This window comes from Eschrichtius robustus, chromosome X, assembly GCF_028021215.1.
Source record: "Eschrichtius robustus isolate mEscRob2 chromosome X, mEscRob2.pri, whole genome shotgun sequence".
Classification (NCBI taxonomy): domain Eukaryota; kingdom Metazoa; phylum Chordata; class Mammalia; order Artiodactyla; family Eschrichtiidae; genus Eschrichtius; species Eschrichtius robustus.
The window spans coordinates 29,897,112-29,918,151 of NC_090845.1; the positions used below are offsets into that span (position 1 = coordinate 29,897,112).

General features: G+C 36.8%; 1 protein-coding gene across 4 annotated transcripts in view; it reads right to left on the reverse strand.

Annotated features, from left to right (window-relative positions):
* The window catches only part of DMD (dystrophin), a 1,739,631-nt gene that overhangs the window by 684,047 nt on the left and 1,034,544 nt on the right, over nucleotides 1-21,040 (reverse strand). For 2 of the 4 annotated variants that reach the window (XM_068533306.1, XM_068533304.1), the window contains one exon: nucleotides 14,187-14,419. In XM_068533306.1, the coding sequence (XP_068389407.1) occupies nucleotides 14,187-14,348 (162 nt within the window). In that variant the 5' untranslated portion in view covers nucleotides 14,349-14,419. Of the gene's footprint in view, nucleotides 1-14,186; nucleotides 14,420-21,040 lie in introns of those variants that run through there. The other 2 variants (XM_068533307.1, XM_068533305.1) reach the window with 1 other exon arrangement.

Sequence of the window (21,040 nt, forward strand, 5' to 3'; positions counted from 1 at the left end):
TTCCAACTGCTATTATCTGCCCCCAATAACTGTCTCCTTTTAGTACCTAACACCTATCAAATAACTAAAAAAAATAAAATAAAATCGAACATAGGTAGTGTGGTAAAGTGGCAGTTTGATTTTTATGTCAAATTTCTCAAAGTGCATTCATGGTTCTAAAAGTGGCAGCTTTGTATAATTTTCATATAATATGACATGACAGAAAAGCTTAGCCTCAGCAGAGTTGCTACAGCTTAATTTCCCTCTCACCATACTCTAGTCCTTTCAGTTTTATGGGGAAAAAGCATGAAGGAGTTAAGTGTAAATTATTCTCTTCTCTCCACTTTCTTAAGTAGAGATTGATCTATGTTCTTTGCCCCAACCCTTCTCCATGGTTTTATTTTTTCTTACTTCTACTTGGAAGGTTTCAAAATAATCCTAGAGCTTAACAGAGATGAAATCAGTTTGTGGAGGGAGGGTAAAGTCTATCATTACAAAGTTTATCCTGCTGCCATAATTGAAGGGAGAATATGTCAGGTAATTCAAAGCATTATCTTGAGATAAATAATACAGAAGATATTTTTTCCTTGAATAAATCATAGGAAATACGTAATTCTTGAACATGATGCTACTTGTTTACACAGAATATAAAATATAAAGATAAGGAAATCTGGAAGGTTTTATGAATTACCAAAACTATATTTAAAGTCATTTTTATAAATCTAGTAAAGAATTAATCACTCTAGTGATTAATTCACTCTAGGAACTCTGGTACTATTTTTAGTAAATTGATAAAAGTGCACAAAACACAGCCAACATGCTACTGCGTCTCTCTCAAAAACAGTGAAGCTATGATCACCTTGGAAATTTACCAACTAGCTTAGTTTATGAAATTTTAAAACATTGGAACATATGCAAAAATAAATTTTCATCCCTAGGTTATTAAATAAAAATTAACAAGACGTCTGGAAAGAGAAGTCTACTTTAACTGTCTTCTATATCAGGGAGGGAGGCACATATTAAGAGGAAGAAAATAAATGATTCATTCATTCTAATACGTATATGAATGAAAACACCATAGCATTTTTTTCTCTTGTGGCAATTATCACTCTGCTTTTTATGCTTCCTTCACAGAAGATACACTCTAAAACTGGAGCCTAAGTTATTCTTATTTTTAATCCCCGAGAGCAGATAACATTGATGTCTTTCACCAGCATGTGTTCAATAAATAACAGATGAATGAAAACAGTCTTATATCAAAAGCCATTAAAAGGTAGTCATTATATTTCTAATGAATCTACATGACATTGTAAGTCAGGGGTCTCCAAAGTAGGCATTTGAGGGAGGAAAGAAAATATTAGTAGACTATTAAAAACATCTACCACTTTATAGGTATTTTAGTACTATGTATACATATATATATTTATCACTGTAACCCAAGTAATCATATACAGAAAACTGTGGATAAGTGAACAAAAACACTTACTAATAGTGATGTGTGATCAATGGTTTATCTCTTTCTTAATTATTCGCTGACATACACAGGAAATCAAATTTAAATCCAAACTCTTATTCCACTATCTCTTTCCAATGTCATTTCCTAATGTTCTTTGTAACATGGGTTTTCAAAGACTATTTGTTGAATTAAGGAATGAATGAACAAAGAACCATGCACCTGACATTAACATTATCTAACATTACCCTAACATTCAGGGTAATAAGAACCTACTTTATAACACACTGTAACTTCAATTATAGACATCAAGGACCCCAAATGATAAAAGCTCCCAAAGCAGGTAATAATATTTAGGGTATAATAACATTATGCAGCTTTCAAAAAAGATTAAAAGACACTGAATTATACTGCTTTCTTATAGAAGAAGGAAGATCCCAGATTTTAGGTATTTTTATGAAAAAAATAAAAGCCATTTCATATAAAGGAATCTCTATCTAAACCCAAGCAAGGACATTTATAAATATAATCCACTATTTAAAAACAATAACAAACATAAACTTCCTTATCAGAATCCCACTGGTATTTCATTGAAAACACAATATACTGGCGTTTATCAGAATTCATGTAAATATTATGGTTCAGTTTTACCTGATAAGGTTTTGACAAAATTTTACAGTGAATTGAACTGAAATGTAGTAAGATATGCATTTCCATTCACAGACATTGGGATGTGTGGTTTGGTAAAGCTTATGTTTATCTTTAAGCAAAAAATGTGTATGATACCATTTTCCGTAAAAAGGTTATTATAATATTTTGAAAATGGGAACTGTTTGTGTTTGCAACACTATGAGCTTTGTATTTATGGGAGTTAATTTTGCCATGATCTATGAGAGTATAAATCATATTACTGACACTGACATATTTTAACAATCTTCAGTGAAGATAACAGTGAATTTGGCTCTCATAAGGTAAGGAAAGAAAATTGCACGCATGTAGAACAGAGTTATGAGCCTTCTACAGGGGACATTTGTCAGAAGATAACTGCAGTACAAATTTGCAAATATCTTCAGCCAAACATAGTACAACATTATTCTTTGTAGAATGCAACATACACCTTCCATATATGGAAAGACAGCAAACTCTGGTACGGTGCTTCTTAAACAAGGTTGTGCAGAAATGAACAGATGAGATGATCAGGGCTGAATGGTTGTTTGAGAAAAGAGAAAAACAGAATCATCAATCTCTTCACACTAAGATGACTGTCATCTAACTTGTGAAATCCGTTGGATACCAATGGAAATAAACTGTTTAGTTTTAGCTTGTTCTATTACAACTTTGGTGGAGAAATGAGGAGATGTTTAAGAAGGGGCGTGGTGGGGCTCAAAGAAAAAGAAAAAGAAGAAACATCTATTCCCCACGAGGTCTGTATTTACGTTAGGGCATCTACATTCACTAAGTGACCTTAGACCATGCTACTATATTGTCTGTAACCTTTCTCATTGATTGAATGAGGGAAAAACTATTTGTAATACCCACTTTTCTGCTATGCTCATGGCAATAGAATAATACCAAGAAACATTGTTTTGTTTTTAGTTTAGACAGTCAGTGCCATTTTCCCCCCACATTGTTCCACTAATCCTTCTAAGTCCATGCTAGACAAATTCTTTTGTCATCAGATTGTGGCTGAATTTATTCAGCAAAAGTTATAATCAGAATGATTCTGGAGCCATTCAATTGCTCTCTGTGTAGATATAGCCAGAGTTTAAAAAATAATCATAGAATTTTTATTAAAGACTTTGACCTTAACAATAAAAAAATTAAGCCCATCCAAGTAATTATTTCCCATTTAAATATATACTGTACTCACTAAGACTGCTTGTTCAATCTTTGGATAATGAAATCTCCCAGGTAGCAGTATAATGTGCAGCTAAAAATGAATCTTGAACAATGCTATTATCATCTTGTCCAGATTGGCCAATTTGTCTCAACCCCAATCTGGAGAGGTCTTACTAAGAGCTAAAACTCTTTGCCGATTCTTTATTCAATACAAGTGCCTGTGGTTCAGATTTAGTGGTGAATTACCCTGAACACCTGGCCAAGATGACTTGAAAAAAAGACTATAATTTGTTTAGCACAGGCAATCAGAGACCAGTAGTAGAAAAAATAACAATATCAAATGGCCACCTAAATCCTACCTATTGATAACATTACAGTTATCCATTGCCACAACCTGTCCCCAGATCTGCCAGCCACAACTCTCCATCCCCAAACTCTCTCTCTCCTTCTCACCTTCCATCCCTCCTTCCATTTTCCCTATTCTTCCCTCCCTCTCTTTTTTTCCTATTCTTCCCTCCTTCCTTCCCTCCTCTTCCTTTCGTTCCCTCTTCCCCTTCCTCTGTCTCTCCTTCTTTCCTTTCCCTAAGGGTCATATTTAATCATAACTTTCAGAGAAAAACTCTAGACATATTTTCTCCTTCATTGGATAGATTATGTCAGTAAAAGAAAACTGTGGATAACTGTCACAACAATTTTATTTCAGAGCTATTTTACTTAAACATGTGATGAAATAGGAAAAGCACTTTTTTATCAGATTTCTCTGACACTAAACTATAAATTACAAGTCATCCTCTGCTATTAATTCACAATTTTAGAAAATAAACTTAGAGCTTCATGTATGTTTTACTTTTAAAGGCTTAATTTGCATATTTCACACACACCTCTATTCCTCTACAATACAGTGGTATAATTTTTACTCTAAAATTAAGCAGTCGAACTGCTTAATTTTTTAAATGGCTACATTTAACAATCTTTTAAAAATTATAGCTGTAATTTTAACTTCCATTTTTCGCTTAATGTAATTCACTCAGTAAAAATTATTTTCATTTCTAAATGGTAGCAGCCCCCTGTTTTCTAAAATAAGAATTTAATTAAACAACTTATGCTAAAGGAGAACAGAAACTTAGTATCAAATGTGTGATTTTTCAATTCAAGGTCTAGAACTATGAAAAGCTAACTTATTCAAATGCCGTGTCCTTATTCCCTTTCTGGGGACTATATTTTAATCACTGCATGTCTAAAGTTTGATCTGAAGTTAATAAATTCGAAACTAAGTTTTCCCAGAGTCATAAGATGTTTTATTACATCATCTCTAATTTCTGATGCTCCACAGTGACAATTAAAATCCCCCAGCCCTAATCTCTGTTAAAAATGAAGCTTCTTTATCACATTTCATTCACATTATCCATAACGCAATCTACATTTTTTATATTGTAATTTTTTATTGTGAAATATGTGTAAATATAAAGCTCTAAATATTTAACAATATATTCAAGATTGAGTCATTATTGCAATATTTGGAGCAAAATTGATTAGAACAATATTATGAAATGTGAAGAATAATTATTAACGAAAAATAACATTTTGTTGTACTATAAATGCATCCTCTTCTTTTTTATTACTTATCTCCATGATATCATTTTATTTATTTATTTGTAAACATCTTTATTGGAGTATAATTGCTTTACAATGGTGTGTTAGTTTTTGCTTTATAACAAAGTGAATCAGTTATACATATACATATGTCCCCATATCTCTTCCCTCTTGCGTCTCCCTCCCTCCCACCCTCCCTATCCCACCACTCTAGGTGGTCACAAAGCACCGAGCTGATCTCCCTGTGCTATGCGGCTGCTTCCCACTACCTATGTATTTTACGTTTGGTAGTGTATATATATCCATGCCACTCTCTCACTTTGTCCCAGCTTACCCTTCCCCCTCCCCGTATCCTCAAGCCCATTCTCTAGTAGGTCTGTGTCTTTATTCCCGTCTTGCCCCTAGGTTCTTCATGACCATTTTTTTTTTTTTTTAGATTCCATATATATGTGTTACCATATGGTATTGGTTTTTCTCTTTCTGACTTACTTCACTCTGTATGACAGACTCTAGGTCCATCCACCTCACTACAAACAACTCAATTTCGTTTCTTTTTATGGCTAAGTAATATTCCATTGTATAAATGTGCCACATCTTCTTTATCCATTCATCTGTTGATGGACACTTCGGTTGCTTCTGTGTCCTGGCTATTGTAAATAGAGATGCAATGAACATTGTCATACATGACTCTTTCTGAATTATGGTTTTCTCAGGGTATATGCCCAGGAGTGGGATTGCTGGGTCGTATGATAGTTCTATTTTTAGTTTTTTAAGGAACCTCCATACTGTTCTCCATAGTGGCTGTATCAATTTACATTCCCACTAACAGTGCAAGAGGGTTCCCTTTTCGCCACACCCTCTCCAGCATTTATTGTTTGTACATTTTTTGATGATGGCCATTCTGACAAGTGTGAGATGATATCTCATTGTAGTTCTGATTTGCATTTCTCTAATGATTAATGATGTTGAGCATTCTTTCATGTGTTTGTTAGGAATCTGTATATCTTCTTTGGAGAAATGTCTATTTAGGTCTTCTGCCCATTTCTGGATTGAGTTTGTTTCTTTTGATATTGACCTGCATGAGCTGCTTGTAAATTTTGGAGATTAATCCACTGTCAGTTGCTTCATTTGCAAATATTTTCTCCCATTCCGAGGGTTGTCTTCTCGTCTTGTTTATGGTTTCCTTTGCTGTGCAAAAGCTTTCAAGTTTCATTAGGTCCCATTTGTTTACTTTTGTTTTTATTTCCATTTCTCTATGAGGTGGGTGAAGAAGGATCTTGCTGTGATTTATGTCATAGAGTGTTCTGCCTGTTTTCCTCTAAGAGTTTGATAGTGTCTGGCCTTACATTTAGGTCTTTAATCCATTCTGAGTTTACTTTGGTGTATGGTGTTAAGGAGTGTTCTAATTTCATTCTTTTACATGTAGCTGTCCAGTTTTCCCAGCACCACTTATCGAAGAGGCTGTCTTTTCTCCACTGTGTATGCTTGCCTCCTTTATCAAAGATAAGGTGACCATATGTGCGTGGGTTGATCTCTGGGCTATCTATCCTGTTCCACTGATCTATATTTCTGTTTTTATGCCAGTACCATACTGTCTTGATTACTGTAGCTTTGTAGTATGGTCTGAAGTCAGAGAGCCTGATTCCTCCAGCTCCGTTTTTCTTTCTCAAGATTGCTTTGGCTATTCGGGGTCTTTTGTGTTTCCATACAAATTGTGCCATTTTTTGTTCTAGTTCTGTGAAAAATGCCATTGGTAATTTGATAGGGATTGCACTGAACCTGTAGATTGCTTTGGGTAGTAGAGTCATTTTCACAATGTTGAGTCTTCCAATCCAAGGACATGGTATCTCTCTCCATCTATTTGTATCATCTTTAATTTCTTTCATCAGTGTCTTATAATTTTCTGCATACAGGTCTTTTGTCTCCATAGGTAGGTTTATTCCTAGATAATTTATTCTTTTTGTTGCAATGGTAAACGGGAGTGTTTTCTTAATTTCACTTTCAGATTTTTCATCATTAGTGTATAGGAATGCAAGAGATTTCTGTGTATTAATTTTGTATCCTGCTACTTTACCAAATTCATTGAATAGCTCTAGTAGTTTTCTGGTAGCATCTTTAGGATTCTCTATGTAGAGTATCATGTCATCTGCAAACAGTGACAGCTTTACTTCTTCTTTTCCAATTTGGATTCCTTTTATTTCTTTTTCTTCTCTGATTGCTGTGGCTAAAACTTCCAAAACTATGTTGAATAATAGTGGTGAGAGTGGGCAACCTTGTCTTGATCCTGATCTTAGTGGAAATGGTTTCAGTTTTTCTCCATTGAGGACGATGTTGGCTGTGGGTTTGTCATATATGGCCTTTATTATGTTGAGGAAAGTTCCCTCTATGCCTACTTTCTGGAGGGTTTTTAACATAAATGGGTGTTGAATTTTGTCAAAAGTTTTTTCTGCATCTATTGAGAGGATCATATGGTTTTTCTCCTTCAATTTGTTAATATGGTGTATCACGTTGATTGATTTGTGTGTATTGAAGAATCCTTGCATTCCTGGGATAAACCCCACTTGATCATGGTGTATGATCCTTTTAATGTGCTGTTGGATTCTGTTTGCTAGTATTTTGTTGAGGGCTTTTGCATCTATGTTCATCAGTGATATTGGCCTGTAGTTTTCTTTCTTTGTGACATCTTTGTCTGGTTTTGGTATCAGGGTGATGTTGTCCTCGTAGAATGAATTAGGGAGTGTTCCTCCCTCTGCTATATTTTGGAAGAGTTTGAGAAGGATAGGTGTTAGCTCTTCTCTAAATGTTTGATAGAATTCGCCTGTGAAGCCATCTGGTCCTGGGCTTTTGTTTGTTGGAAGATTTTTAATCTCAGTTTCAATTTCACTGCTTGTGATTGGTCTGTTCATATTTTCTATTTCTTCCTGGTTCAGTCTCCGAAGGTTGGGCATTTCTAAGAACTTGTCCATTTCTTGTGGGTTGTCCATTTTATTGGCATATAGTTGCTTGTAGTAATCTCTCATGATCCTTTGTATTTCTGCAGTGTCAGTTGTTACTTCTCCTTTTTCATTTCTAATTCTATTGATTCGTGTCTTCCCCCTTTTTTTCGTGATGAGTCTGGCTAATGGTTTATCAATTTTGTTTATCTTCTCAAAGAACCAGTTTTTAGTTTTATTGATCTTTGCTATCGTTTCCTTAATTTCTTTTTCATTTATTTCTAACCTGATCTTTATGATTTCTTTCCTTCTGCTAATGTTGGCGTTGTTTTGTTCTTCTTTCCCTAATTGCTTTAGGTGTAAGGTTAGATTGTTTACCTGAGATGTTTCTTGTTTCTTAAGGTAGGATTGTATTGCTATAAACTTCCCTCTTAGAGCTGCTTTTGCTGCAGCCCATAGGTTTCGGGTCATCGTCTTTTCATTATCATTTGTTTCTAGGTATTTTTTGGTTTCCTCCTTGATTTCTTCAGTGATCTCTTGGTTATTAAGTAGTGTATTGTGTAGCCTCCATGTGTTTGTATTTTTTACAGATTTTTTCCTGTAATTGATATCTAGTCTCATAGCATTGTGTTCGGAAAAGATACTTGATACGATTTCAATTTTCTTAAATTTACCAAGGCTTGATTTGTGACCCAAGATATGATCTGTCTTGGAGAATGTTCCATGAGCACTTGAGAAGAATGTGTATTCTGTTGTTTTTGGATGGAACGTCTTATAAATATCAATTAAGTCCATCGTGTTTAATGTATCATTTAAAGCTTGTGTTTCCTTACTTATTTTCATTTTGGATGATCTGTCCACTGGTGAAAGTGGGGTGTTAAAGTCCCCTACTATGATTGTGTTACTGTCGATTTGCCCTTTTATGACTGTTAGTATTTGCCTTATGTATTGAGGTGCTCCTATGTTGGGTGCGTAAATATTTACAATTGTTATATCTTCTTCTTGGATCGATATCTTGATCATTATGTAGTGTCCTTCTTTTTCTCTTGTAATAGTCTTTGTTTTAAAGTCTATTTTGTCTGATATGAGACTTGCTACTTCAGCTTTCTTTTGATTTCCATTTGCATGGAATATCTTTTTCCATCCCCTCACTTTCAGTCTGTATGTGTCCGTAGATCTGAGGTGGGTCTCTTGTAGACAGCATATATATGGGTCTTGATTTTGTATCGATTCAGCCAATCTATGTCTTTTGGTTGGAGCATTTAATCAATTTACATTTAAGGTAATTATCAATGTGTATGTTCCTATTACCATTTTCTTTGTTTTGTGTTTGTTATTGTAGGTCTTTTCCTTGTCTTGTGTTTCCTGACTAGAGAAGTTCCTTTAGCATTTGTTGTAAAGCTGGTTTGGTGGTGCTGAATTCTCTTAGCTTTTGCTTGTCTGTAAAGCTCTTAATTTCTCCGTCAAATCTGAATGAGATCCTTGCTGGGTAGAGTAATCTTGGTTGTAGTCTTTTCTCCTTCATCACTTTAAATATGTCCTGCCACTCCCTTCTGGCTTGGAGAGTTTCTGCTGAAAGATCAGCTGTTAACCTTATGGGGATTCCCTTGTATTTTATTCTCTGGAGCTCGTTTAGGTGGTGCTCTGAATCCCCTCTCCTCGCACACCCCGAAACAGTGGTCTCTTGCCTCTTAGGCAGGTGCAGACTTTTTCCCGGACTCCCTCCCGGCTAGCCGTGGTGCATTAGCCCCCTTCAGCCTGTGTTCACGCAGCCAACCCCAGTCCTCTCCCTGGGATCCGACCTCCGAAGCCCGAGCCTCAGCTCCCGGCCCCCACCCGCCCCGCCGGGTGAGCAGACAAGCCTCTCGGGCTGGTGAGTGCTGGTCGGCACCGATCCTCTGTGCGGGAATCTCTCCGCTTTACCCTCCGCACCCCTGTTGCTGTGCTCTCCTCCGTGGCTCCGAAGCTTCCCCCCTCCGCCACCTGCAGTCTCCGCCCACGAAGGGGCTTCCTAGTGTGTGGAAACCTTTCCTCCTTCACAGCTCCCTCCCCCAGGTGCAGGTCCCATCCTTATTCTTTTGTCTCTGTTTTTTCTTTTTTCTTTTGCCCTACCCAGGTACGAGGGGAGTTTCTTGCCTTTTAGGAGGTCTGAGTTCTTCTGCCAGCCTTCAGCAGGTGTTCTTTAGGAGTTTTTCCACATGTAGATGTATTTCTGATGTATTTGTGGGGAGGAAGGTGATCTCCACGTCTTACTATTCCGCCATCTTGAAGCTCCCTCGCAATCTACATTTTTTTGAGAACCAACTACTGTATGTGCAGGTGTCAAACAAACTTATATTTAGAGTACTGGGGCATAAATAGTTTTATTTCAGGTCTCCATATTGCAAAGTTAAAATAGATAAACATATTGCTTACATTGGGAGGAGTGGGGAGGAAATGATCTCTCCCCCAGTGTAAGGAGCTTTGGAAGGAAAGGGTTTTAAATCAACGTTCTCTGCTCTCCTCTAGCTAAGAGATGGGGGTGTGACCCAAGCATGGTCAACTGGACTCCTCCCAGGACTTTACATTTTGAACAGTTACACAGTATAAAGCAAAAGAGGATCACAAAGAGACTCAAGTAGTACCTGCTAACTAAATGCCCAGGCATACTCAGGTCCGTTTTCTTTTTCTAGGTCTTTTTCCATTGCCTTCAAGCTAATTACAGTGTTTACTTTCTGCTTGATTTAATCAGAGGGTGCTTTCTGTTGCTTGCATGGAGAGAAACCTACCTAATGTGCAACTACACTACATTTGATGATTTTACTTCTCTGTTTAAAATCCTTTCAAGGTTGTTACCACCTGCAGGCCATAATCAAAACTCCTTAGTCTGTATTCTAATAGTTCTGCATGGTGGCTTATTTTATAACGTATTAACGCATTAAATCATACAAATTTGTAACAGATAAAAATATCAAATCACTAGGTTATACACCTGAAACTATTATAATATTGTATGTCAATTATAATTTTTTTTAAAACCCTCCTTAGTCTGGCAAGGAAGGGTCCCCATTTTTTAGTCCTACCCTTCTCTATGCAACCTCATAAATTTCTTCCTCATCCCCTTAGTTTCAGCCAGATGGAATCACAATTTCTATCACATACTGCACTGTTTACTTCAGTGAAAAGCACAGTTCCTTCTGCCAGGATCGCCTTTGTCATTTTATCTACCTGGTTAATTTCAAGTTGTTCTTTAATGCTTGGCTTAGGTTTTGTCTTCTTCAAGAAGCTTTTCCTGACATCTCTTCTCCTCCTTGGCTTAGTTAGATGTCCTCTCCATGAAGTAAGTCCCTAGACCATCGCCCAAGGATTCCCAGGGAAGTGGAAAACTACAGTGTCTAAGGGTGGGGATTCTGGAACCAGACTGCTTAGGTTCAAATCTCATTGCTATCTTTTTACTACCTGACATTGAGCAAGTTACTTACAACATTACTTACACAAGCACTGACTGTGCTTTAGTATAAATCTCACAGTGTTGTTGTAAGCATGAAATGATACACATAAATTATTTAGGTCAGTGACTAGCATCATTAATGCTAAGTATGTGCTAGGTATTATCCTGAAATTTGTTTCTATCACAGTGCTATTATTGCTTTTTATTCCCATCATCTTCTTTAATCTGTGCATTCCTATCTTATCTAACTCTGCATTTCCCAGGCACTTAGTAGTCGCTCAATAAAAATTTACTAAAAGAATATATGAGGAAATAGACATTGATAGTGTTTTACAGTTTATAAAGCACATGTGGAACACTGCATCATTTCTCACACCTCAAACAGTAAAATTAGAATTGCTTTATTTAAAACTCTATATAGAGGAAATATTTCTTTCCTGATATTACAATCAATACTTCCCCAAACTCACCTCTCTTTTTTATATCCCTCCACACACACACATTTGTTTAATGTTTATTTAGGGTCATTTTACTGACCAGTTAGTGACTGTAGCTATACAAGGCAGGAACTGACAATATCTTTATAATTTTTTTTAATATAAGGGGAAGAAGCAGGAAAATCATCCCCACTATTTAGCAAGAGAAGAGAGATTACAGGTGTATATGTGTGTGTGTGTGTGCGTGTGTGTGTGTGTGTGTGTGAACATTTATAATACAGTTGACCCTTGAATAACACAGGTTTGAACTATGCAAGTCCAATTACATGGGGATTTTTTTTTTCAATAAAAATACAGTCGGCCCCCCGTATCTGCAGATGGAGAATCCACAGATGCAGAATCCACAGATATGGAGGGCCAACTATGGGACTTGAGCATCTGCAGATTTTGTTATCCATGGTGGATTCCAGAACCAATCCCCTGTGGGACTGACAACTGTACTGGCTCTCTGTGACCCTAGACATGGCACTTGAACTTCTCCTCTGAATTACTTCTGGACCTGTAGTTAAAGACTATCACTTTGAAGAGGCATCAAACGTTTCACAAAGGAGTGTGGATTATCTTTCCCACTCTAGTATCTAGTGGCTTTTACAGGAGGCCATAATGTCATTAGCAGAATGGGGTCCAGGTGTGGAAATGAGCTCTTATTTTCATGTAATATTATTATACGACATACAGTTTGCACAACACAAATACCATGAATAGGCAGACTTACATAGTTTGCTTAGAACCTAATATTAATTACTAACATTAGTTGAATACTTGCAGTAATCAAGGCAAGATGGGAAGCATTTTCATGTACTACCTAATTTAATCCTCATGACCACCTATAAGGAAGATAGTATCATTATCCACATTGTATAGACAGATGACCTCAGGTTCAGGGAGGCTGAATAACTTACCCAAGGTCACACAGCTATAGTAGAGGAGCCAAACTTTAAACCCATAGAATCTAATTTCAAAGCCCATGCTTTAAACATTATAACATACTGTCTCCTCTGGTTAGGAATAGTCCCGGAAGTACTGGAATAGCTCAATATGATATTGTGAAAGAATGTACCTCTTGTTTCTTTATGTATCAGCACACTGCAATTGTAAAATGCTTAGCTTTGTGTCTGACATACACTATATATTCAAATACACATATATCACCAAATGGTAGCCACATTTACAGTTAATACTGGCAGGCAGTATACATAGTAAGAACACAGGCTTAGGCACCAAACAGACTTGGATTTGAATCTTTGCTCTGCTACTTATTAGGAGTGTGACATCTATGAGCTTCAGTTGCTTTTTTGGAAAAATTTGGCTACTAATACTTGTTATAAAGCAGTAGTAAAACAAACTATACATATATATTTATATAATATTTACATATCTTTATATTCACACATATCCAACACTATATGGTGTATGTGAATCCTTTGTGCCTTGTACCCAGAAGAGGAAACCAAGATCCAGAGCATGACTTGACTACAAATGAGAAAAAATTACCACTGAATTCAGGTCCTCTGAGTCTAAGATTAAGACACTTTAAATGCAGGTTGTTTACTATTAACTTATTTTCATTCTTACTGAATTGCTGAAGTTCATTTTAAAAAGAAATCTGTCTGCCCTAGTCCCTGTTTTTACAAAAAGTAGTTCTATAACAGCTAAACAACTTCAGTACAATTTATTACTTCTTTAGAAAAGACTTGAACATCATTTACAAGTGAAAAAACTATAGCATATAAACCTTTCAAATCTACTTTTCTTATTCATTCAGAAATATAAAAGATATATAGTATATTTGTTTTAGCTAAGTAAACCATATTTATGTCAATGTATTCTGATGTCTCTCACTGATGTCATAATTTTGCAGAATGGATTCCAATGAGGCTGAGAAATGCAATCGTTGTATTAAAAACATGTTTATTTGAGTATGGCATTAAATAAATACGAATATTAAGATCTAAGGTATTTAAAAAATATATTATGTTTTGTTACTTTTCTCTTTTTTTATTTGTAGCTTATTTTCAATTATCCTTATCATTGGAGGAGGAGAATTGGCACGGACAACTCAGAAGAGTGAATAGCCAATTCCCAGATTATTATATTTGATTCTGTAATACATTATGGCTGCAGAGTGCCAAAACAAACAGTTCAAATGTAAACAGCTCAAATGAGCTATTTATTTGATATAAAATAGGTTTTAAAAATACCAGTTGTTTAGTGAATTTAATTAAGCCAACTATACTTTAAGGGCTAAGCTTTTTTACTTGTATTATTCCTTTGTAATTTATGGTTGTTTTAGACAACTGCATTAATTTGTTTCCTTGATCATACTTAGACTGAACAGAGTAGAGAGAGTAGTGTGTTGGCTAACAGAGAAGAGCTACCTAAAAACTGGTGGGAAATGACTTGTGGAAAATCTTCACTTTAAAGATAAACCTCTGCCAGCTTTTCTCTTTTTTCCCCCATACCTTCTGCTTGATGATCATCTCGTTGATGTCTTCAAGATCACCCACCATCACCCTCTGTGATTTTATAACACGATCAAGCAGAGACAGCCAGTCGGTAAGTTCTGTCCAAACCCGGTTGAAATCTGCCAGAGCAGGTACCTCCAACAGCAAGGAAGATGGCATTTCTAGTTTGGAGATGGCAGTTTCCTTGGTAACCACAGGTTGTGTCACCAGAGTAACAGTCTGACTAGGAGCTAAATTTTTTTTTTCAAAAAGGAAAAAAGAAAAAAAGAAAAATTAGAAACACAAGAAGCCGATTTCAATCATAATAAAACTAATTTAAGGGTAACAATTTGAGCCAAAGTATTATTTATGACATTATAAATATAATTTGTAAATTATAAGTAGAATTTATAAATAAATTATAAAGTATCCTAATGTAGATACTTTATATAGTACCACGATAGAAAAATTCAAAGTTTCCAACTTTTCATTAATATACATTTAACAATCTTTCAAAATGATTTTGATTATCCTCACAGCTGAGCAACTGATTTAATTTAAAAAGTCCTTCTCAATAACAATTATACAGGTTGTGGAACTGGTAAAGAAAAATATAAAGTATTCAGGCTTTGCCAGGTGAATAAGTTTTACTTATTTTTTTCATTCAAGGGGAAGAAAAAAGTAAAGATTGGATAAGATCTTATTTAGAACTTATGATTTCCTTGAATAGGAAGTAAATTAGTTTGGAGGTGGACTCTAGGGAAATCAAAGCCAATGAAATGTTCTTGTCTTTGCTCTGTATTTTATACTGGGAGCAGCTTATATATTTTTTCCTTTTCTTTCAGACTGGTAATAAAGTGGCTAGCAGTGAAGAAAACCCAAGCTACCTTATTTTTGGAAAATCAGAGCTAGGAAAGTTTTTCCGCTTGGATAGTGAAACACTGTTTCAAGGTTATTAAGAAATACTAAATTAATATGAATAGTGATGAACACTGTAGTGTAAGGTAGCACATGGTAATAGTTAAGATCTGAAGTTCTGGAGTGAAAACACCTGGGAGAGAATCCTTCTCTGTCTTAGGAACTCTGTGACCTTGGTTAAGTGACTAAACTTCTCTAAATTTCAGGTTTTCTCTTCAGCAAGGAGGGATAATGACAGGATAAATGTCAAACGGGCAGTTGTACAGATTCAATGACTAATACAAGAAATGTACATAGAACAATACCAGAAAAATAACAGGAAAAATATTAGCATAGTTCTGGACACTAGTAGGTAATACTGTTAGGTATTACTATTTTTATAAATATCTGATAAATAAGAAGCACAGTGATTAACAAATATGGTAAGAAGTTAGAGATAAGGGGTCAAAATCCGTAAAATATTTGGGGAAAACTCAGTCAAAGGTCTTGTGTGGCCCTATATGTACTGAAGGGGGCTGAATTTGCTGGTGTGAATTGCTACTAAATACCAACAGCTGGATTATCGAAGGTGAGTGAAGAAGGGCAAGAAATGTCAGGTCTAGTTTATAGGCAATGGCCTCTGGAGCCTAATATATCCAGGAGACTGGTAGCAAAGAAAGAGTGGCCTATATAGTTCAGAAGGGAAGCTTTGAGGGAAAGCTGCAAAACACAACATCTCAATGGGAAGCCTGAGAGGCATGGATGACAAGAGAACTGTTCTAGAAACATGAAGAAAGAGTGCCATACTGGCATTCCATTCTGAGGTGGCCATAAATTACTTTTCATGGTTATATTGCTTTCTGCCTTTTTAAGGTTGTCTTTTTGTTAGAGAAGATGATGAAAGAAATGGAGGAAAGTCTCTTGCCTCTCAAGCTTCTTGGGGAGAACAAGAGGTTCCTACAGATGGAAGACATAATCTTGAACAAGGTAGAAAGAAAAAAAGTGAGGTGTCAGATGGAATAAAAAACTAATGCCAAGAAGTAATGACTTCAGGACAATGATACTGAGGAGACAGAGAAGAAATAGTTTCCTGAAGCTATCTCACTACTCTGAGGCTTTTTCTAGAAAGAATGAAACATAATCTGAAGCAGAAATAGCATCCTGTGATCCAACAGTCTAGTAGGAGAAAGCATGGGAGCCAATAGGATCTAGCAAGCTTAAAAGGGATTCCAAGAGAGGAGCTGAATCCCTGGAGAGAATGCATGGGTGAGGATGAAAAGAGAGCTAAATTAAAATATCACTGTAGGAGCTAACTGTGGAATGTCTAGCTGACTAGGAAATATGGACAAATTGTTCTGAAAATAGATAACAACAGATACTCAGGCAACATACAGTATTTTGGGAGGATTTCAAGGTTCTGGGAAGTGTCAGACAAGGCTTTTTTTTTTTTTTTTAACTTGCCTTATTGAAAAATTCACCCTCAAAAGAAAGCAGGAATGCGATTTTTTTCTCTAGACTTGCTTGTGACCAACAAAGAAGTGCTTAATGAAGTGGAAATGATCACGTCATCTTAAATTTCTCTACAATGAAGGACGAGAATGCAGAGAATCATCAGACTTCAACTGTTTTCTGGAAAACACATTGGGGCGGGGGTGGCGCGGAGGGAAAAGTCTATTGAAAAGAAAGGCTAGGACCAGAGATCGAAAAACAGAATGCTTTAAGATGACTAAAAAGTACAATTAATATTGGGATGATAAATCACAAAATTCTCCAATGAGGAAAAAGTATCACCAAGTAGAAAGACAGCTGAAACAGATTCAGAGGAGAGTTGAGAGGTACAGCAATGCTGCCATCTGTGCCCTGGTCATGGGCAAAGGATCTGATTTATGGACCAGTCAGTCAGGCCATGGCTGGTCTTGTCTCCTCCAGTTCTCAACACCTGAAAACATCTTTATACCAATGGGGAAGGGAGGAGAAACTTTCCATTTTGCTCACTGCTTTATCTCCTGCACCTCCCACAGGTTCTAGAATCTAGTAGGTGCTCAACTGATGACCTCTGAATAAATGAATGAAACAAACAAACAAACAAAAAAAGTCTATGCACAGCAAGATTTTCAGTAAACTTAGAGGCCTTCTATCCAAGGCGAGTGCTAAAAGAGAACATCTAAAGACAGTTTCTTGAAGCCTAGAACACAGAACATGCCAAGGCTCTTGCTGTTTAGGTGATTTTAGCTATTTTAAGAACAAGAAAATAATGAGCCACTGCTTGGGGAAGGCAATGGAAAGTCAAATATTAAAGGGAGAAAAAAGAACCAATCAATTCTTATGTTCCCTACTTTTCTATCAAGGGGGGGAAAAGCAGGAAACAACACTGGATCAAGAAGCAGAGTATAAAACAGACTATCTGGGCTTCCCTGGTGGCGCAGTGGTTGAGAATCTGCCTGCCAAGGCAGGGGACACGGGTTCGAGCCCTGGTCTGGGGAGATCCCACATGCCACGGGGCAACTGGGCCCGTGAGCCACAATTACTGAGCCTGCGCGTCTGGAGCCTGTGCTCTGCAACAAGAGAGGCCGCGATAGTGGGAGGTCCGCGCACCGCGATGAAGAGTGGCCCCCGCTTGCCACAACTAGAGAAAGCCCTCGCACAGAAACGAAGACCCAACACAGCCAAAAATAAATAAATAAATTAATTTAAAAAAAATACATTAAAAAAAAAAACAGACTATCTAAGGCTAGACCGTTGGATTTAAACCCTTGCTCTGCCATTTTTTAGCTGTGTAACCCTAGGCAGGTTACTTAACCTCCCTGAATCTCCATTTACTCCTCTTTAAAATGGAGATTATAATAGTACTTCCCTCACAGAGAGCTGGTCTTACCATTTCCTAGATATACAATCTTGGACAAGATTACAGGCATCTGGAGGTAAGGGATTATACCATGCTTGCTAAACTGAACTTTTCAAAAACCTCAGATTATTTACCCGCATAATGAGGAAAACAGTACCAATCACATGGAATTGTTCTAATTAGTATTTTATGAATTGATATGTGTAAGTCACCTCCTAGCGTGTGTATTTGTGTTTTTTCCTCCTCCTTTCCCTTTTGCTGCTCAATGTTTATTGGCTGCTCACTTTCTAAATTAGCATGGCTTTCCATGTCCTGTGCTCTTAGGACCAGACTTCATACTCCAGCTTCATCTCCCTCCATTCTTCCCATGCTTCCCCACACCTCAGTCTCTATATGGCATTCTCCCATTAGCACAGACCATCTCACCCTTTCGTGCCCTTCCATATGCTCTATATTCTTCTTGAAAACTCCTCTCCCTTCCTCAGACAAAAGTCTCAATTCCTTTTCAAATACCAACTCTAGATTTCTATGTTTTGTGGAGGACCAGGGTAAGTTTATAACTAAAAATCTCTATGAGGCATAGAATTACACCATTCTTTTGGGTCTTAAACACTTTGAATCTTTTACATTTTATTACTGAAATCTAATCATCACGGGAAGAACAAAATCTTGCACCATTATTAGGGCTGGAGAATTTTAATTTTATTTGTAATATGGCTAGAGGGTAGCTGATAGTACTTGAGAGCTGGGTTCTAAATTCCAGAAACTTTGGGTCTCCTAGAGAAAAAAAGTGCTATAACATGAAGTAGAAAGAGGCTAATCTCCATCTATTACACACATTTTATTAAGGTCAATTCTATCTACAACACTACTTGAAATATTTCATTCTTCCTAAAAAGACTTGTCTCTAGATCCATGTATGTGCACACATTTTAATTTTTTTATTAAGCAAGATGCTTCAACGGAGAAATTTTGAGGTCCTGAGAACATTTTTTTTTAATAAATTTATTTATTTTATTTATTTATTTTTGGTTACTGTGGTTCTTTGTTGCTGTGCGCAGCTTTCTCTAGTTGCGGCGAGCGGAGGCTACTCTTCGTTGCAGTGCGCGGGCTTCTCATTGCTGTGGCTTCTCGTGTTGTGGAGCACGGGCTCTAGGTGCATGGGCTCAGTAATTGTGGCTCACAGGCTCTAGAGCACAGGCTCAGTAGTTGTGGCACACGGGCTTAGTTGCTCCACGGCATGTGGGATCTTCCCAGACCAGGGCTCAAACCCGTGTCCCCTGCATTGGCAGGTGGATTCTTAACCACTGTGCCACCAGGGAAGCCCGAGGTCCTGAGAACATTTATCATATTTTATTATGTATATCATATATTGACTCATACTGCATATTCAGATGCCTCTACTTTTATCTAAAGAGAAAAAAAAATAAGGTTGTTTCTTTTCCACTGTCCTTTTACTAGAAACAAAAGCAAATCACCTCATTAGGTAAAGTGTGGGCTGGTCGGATCTGTAAGGAGGCAGTTTAAGTGGTTTTGTCCAGACTGAGCCACAGAATCTTGACACCAAGGGTCAGGCAGGGATATTTAGTCATTCCATGGGAGTTTTCTGTTAACTCCATAATTTAAAAGATGGAAAGAGGATTTGTTGAGAGTTCTCTCAACCCATAACCCTAATCAGGGAAGGAGTTAGGATACATAAACGACTACACAGAATCTCAAGCACGAAAGTTCTAGGATGGGTTTCTAGGTTCTCTTCCTTAAGGAGCATGGAAAATGGCTTCCCCTCCAGCCGGCTGGGATCCTTTCCTCCGTGCCCCGTTTAACGCCCATACAGTTTGATCTGCTTGCCTGGATGTCTGCATCTTGCCTCAGGCCACTGTCCAGGGTCGCAAAGAGTTGGCCCTAGGAATGGCTGCTTCAAATCTCTGCTTCTTTAACCATCACCGAGACCAAGGTCATTCTTCTCAAGTCCGATGGAGGAAGCACGTCTTCCAGCATGGGGTTAGGCGGAAAACAGTCCTTAAGGTGTCACACTATTAACCGTCCCTCCAGCAACAGAGGCTAGTGTCCTTGGTTAATCAATTCATGTCAGAACCACATGTATTACAATGTGTATCACTAAGCCAGGTAGATAGATACACACATCATATATATGTGTATATGTGAACAGATATGTGCACGCACACACAGACACACGCACACACACACACACACACAGAGCCTGTATAGTCTGACTACTAATGATTGTAGCAAAACGTGTTTCACATGTGTTCATTAGAAAATTAAGATAACTCTACTAGAAATTGTATTTTCCTTCCACAGTTAAGCATACAAAAAGTCAAACTCAAAATTGCTGAAAGGAATCAAGTTTGGCACACCAGAATAGTAGTATGAGTAACAGTAGGTGTAATATACTATTGCAAACCACAGCTTTGCTCTGAGTATTTTGTTAATTAAAAGGTGTTGGCTTTAGGAGGGAACTCTCATTTTTTCAAAAGTGTTTGAAGAATATTTCTCTAGTCTAAAATTTTAATTGGTTTCGAGGGTACATGATTAGTCAGACTAATAGCTTTACTTAGAGCTTTAGAGGAACTACTAAATCTTTTAAGAAACACACAATGTGTTTGGAGTACTTCCTTTGAAGTGTTCACACGTGGTTTTTCTGTAATTGACAGGTCTCCTTTGGTTGATAAGAAAGCAAGGAACACATATTCTATTTCTAGCTTTGTTGTATGAATGTGGGTAATTTTTTTGTTTACTTTGATATTTGAAAAATCAGTCAACTGACGAAATGATAAATTATTGGACCCACACTAACACAGATATCTAAAAAGTACCATTTTGTATATGTGGTTAAATTGAATTACTATCTAATACTAGAGTTATAGGAAAGATTGTTTTAGCTACTTATCCATATCCCCAATAGATAAAATAACCATTCTCCATGTAAGCAACATGGGAAAATATTTTTCTTCATGAATATTTAAAAGGATGGCATGTAGCCTAATGAAACATGTACAAGAAAGTACATGTTACCAAAATTAGAAATCATGCATGGACTCAAAAAGAACCTCACTTCTCTCTAAATATTTGTAGTCTGTAGGTACATGTGGAAAATTAGAAACAAATG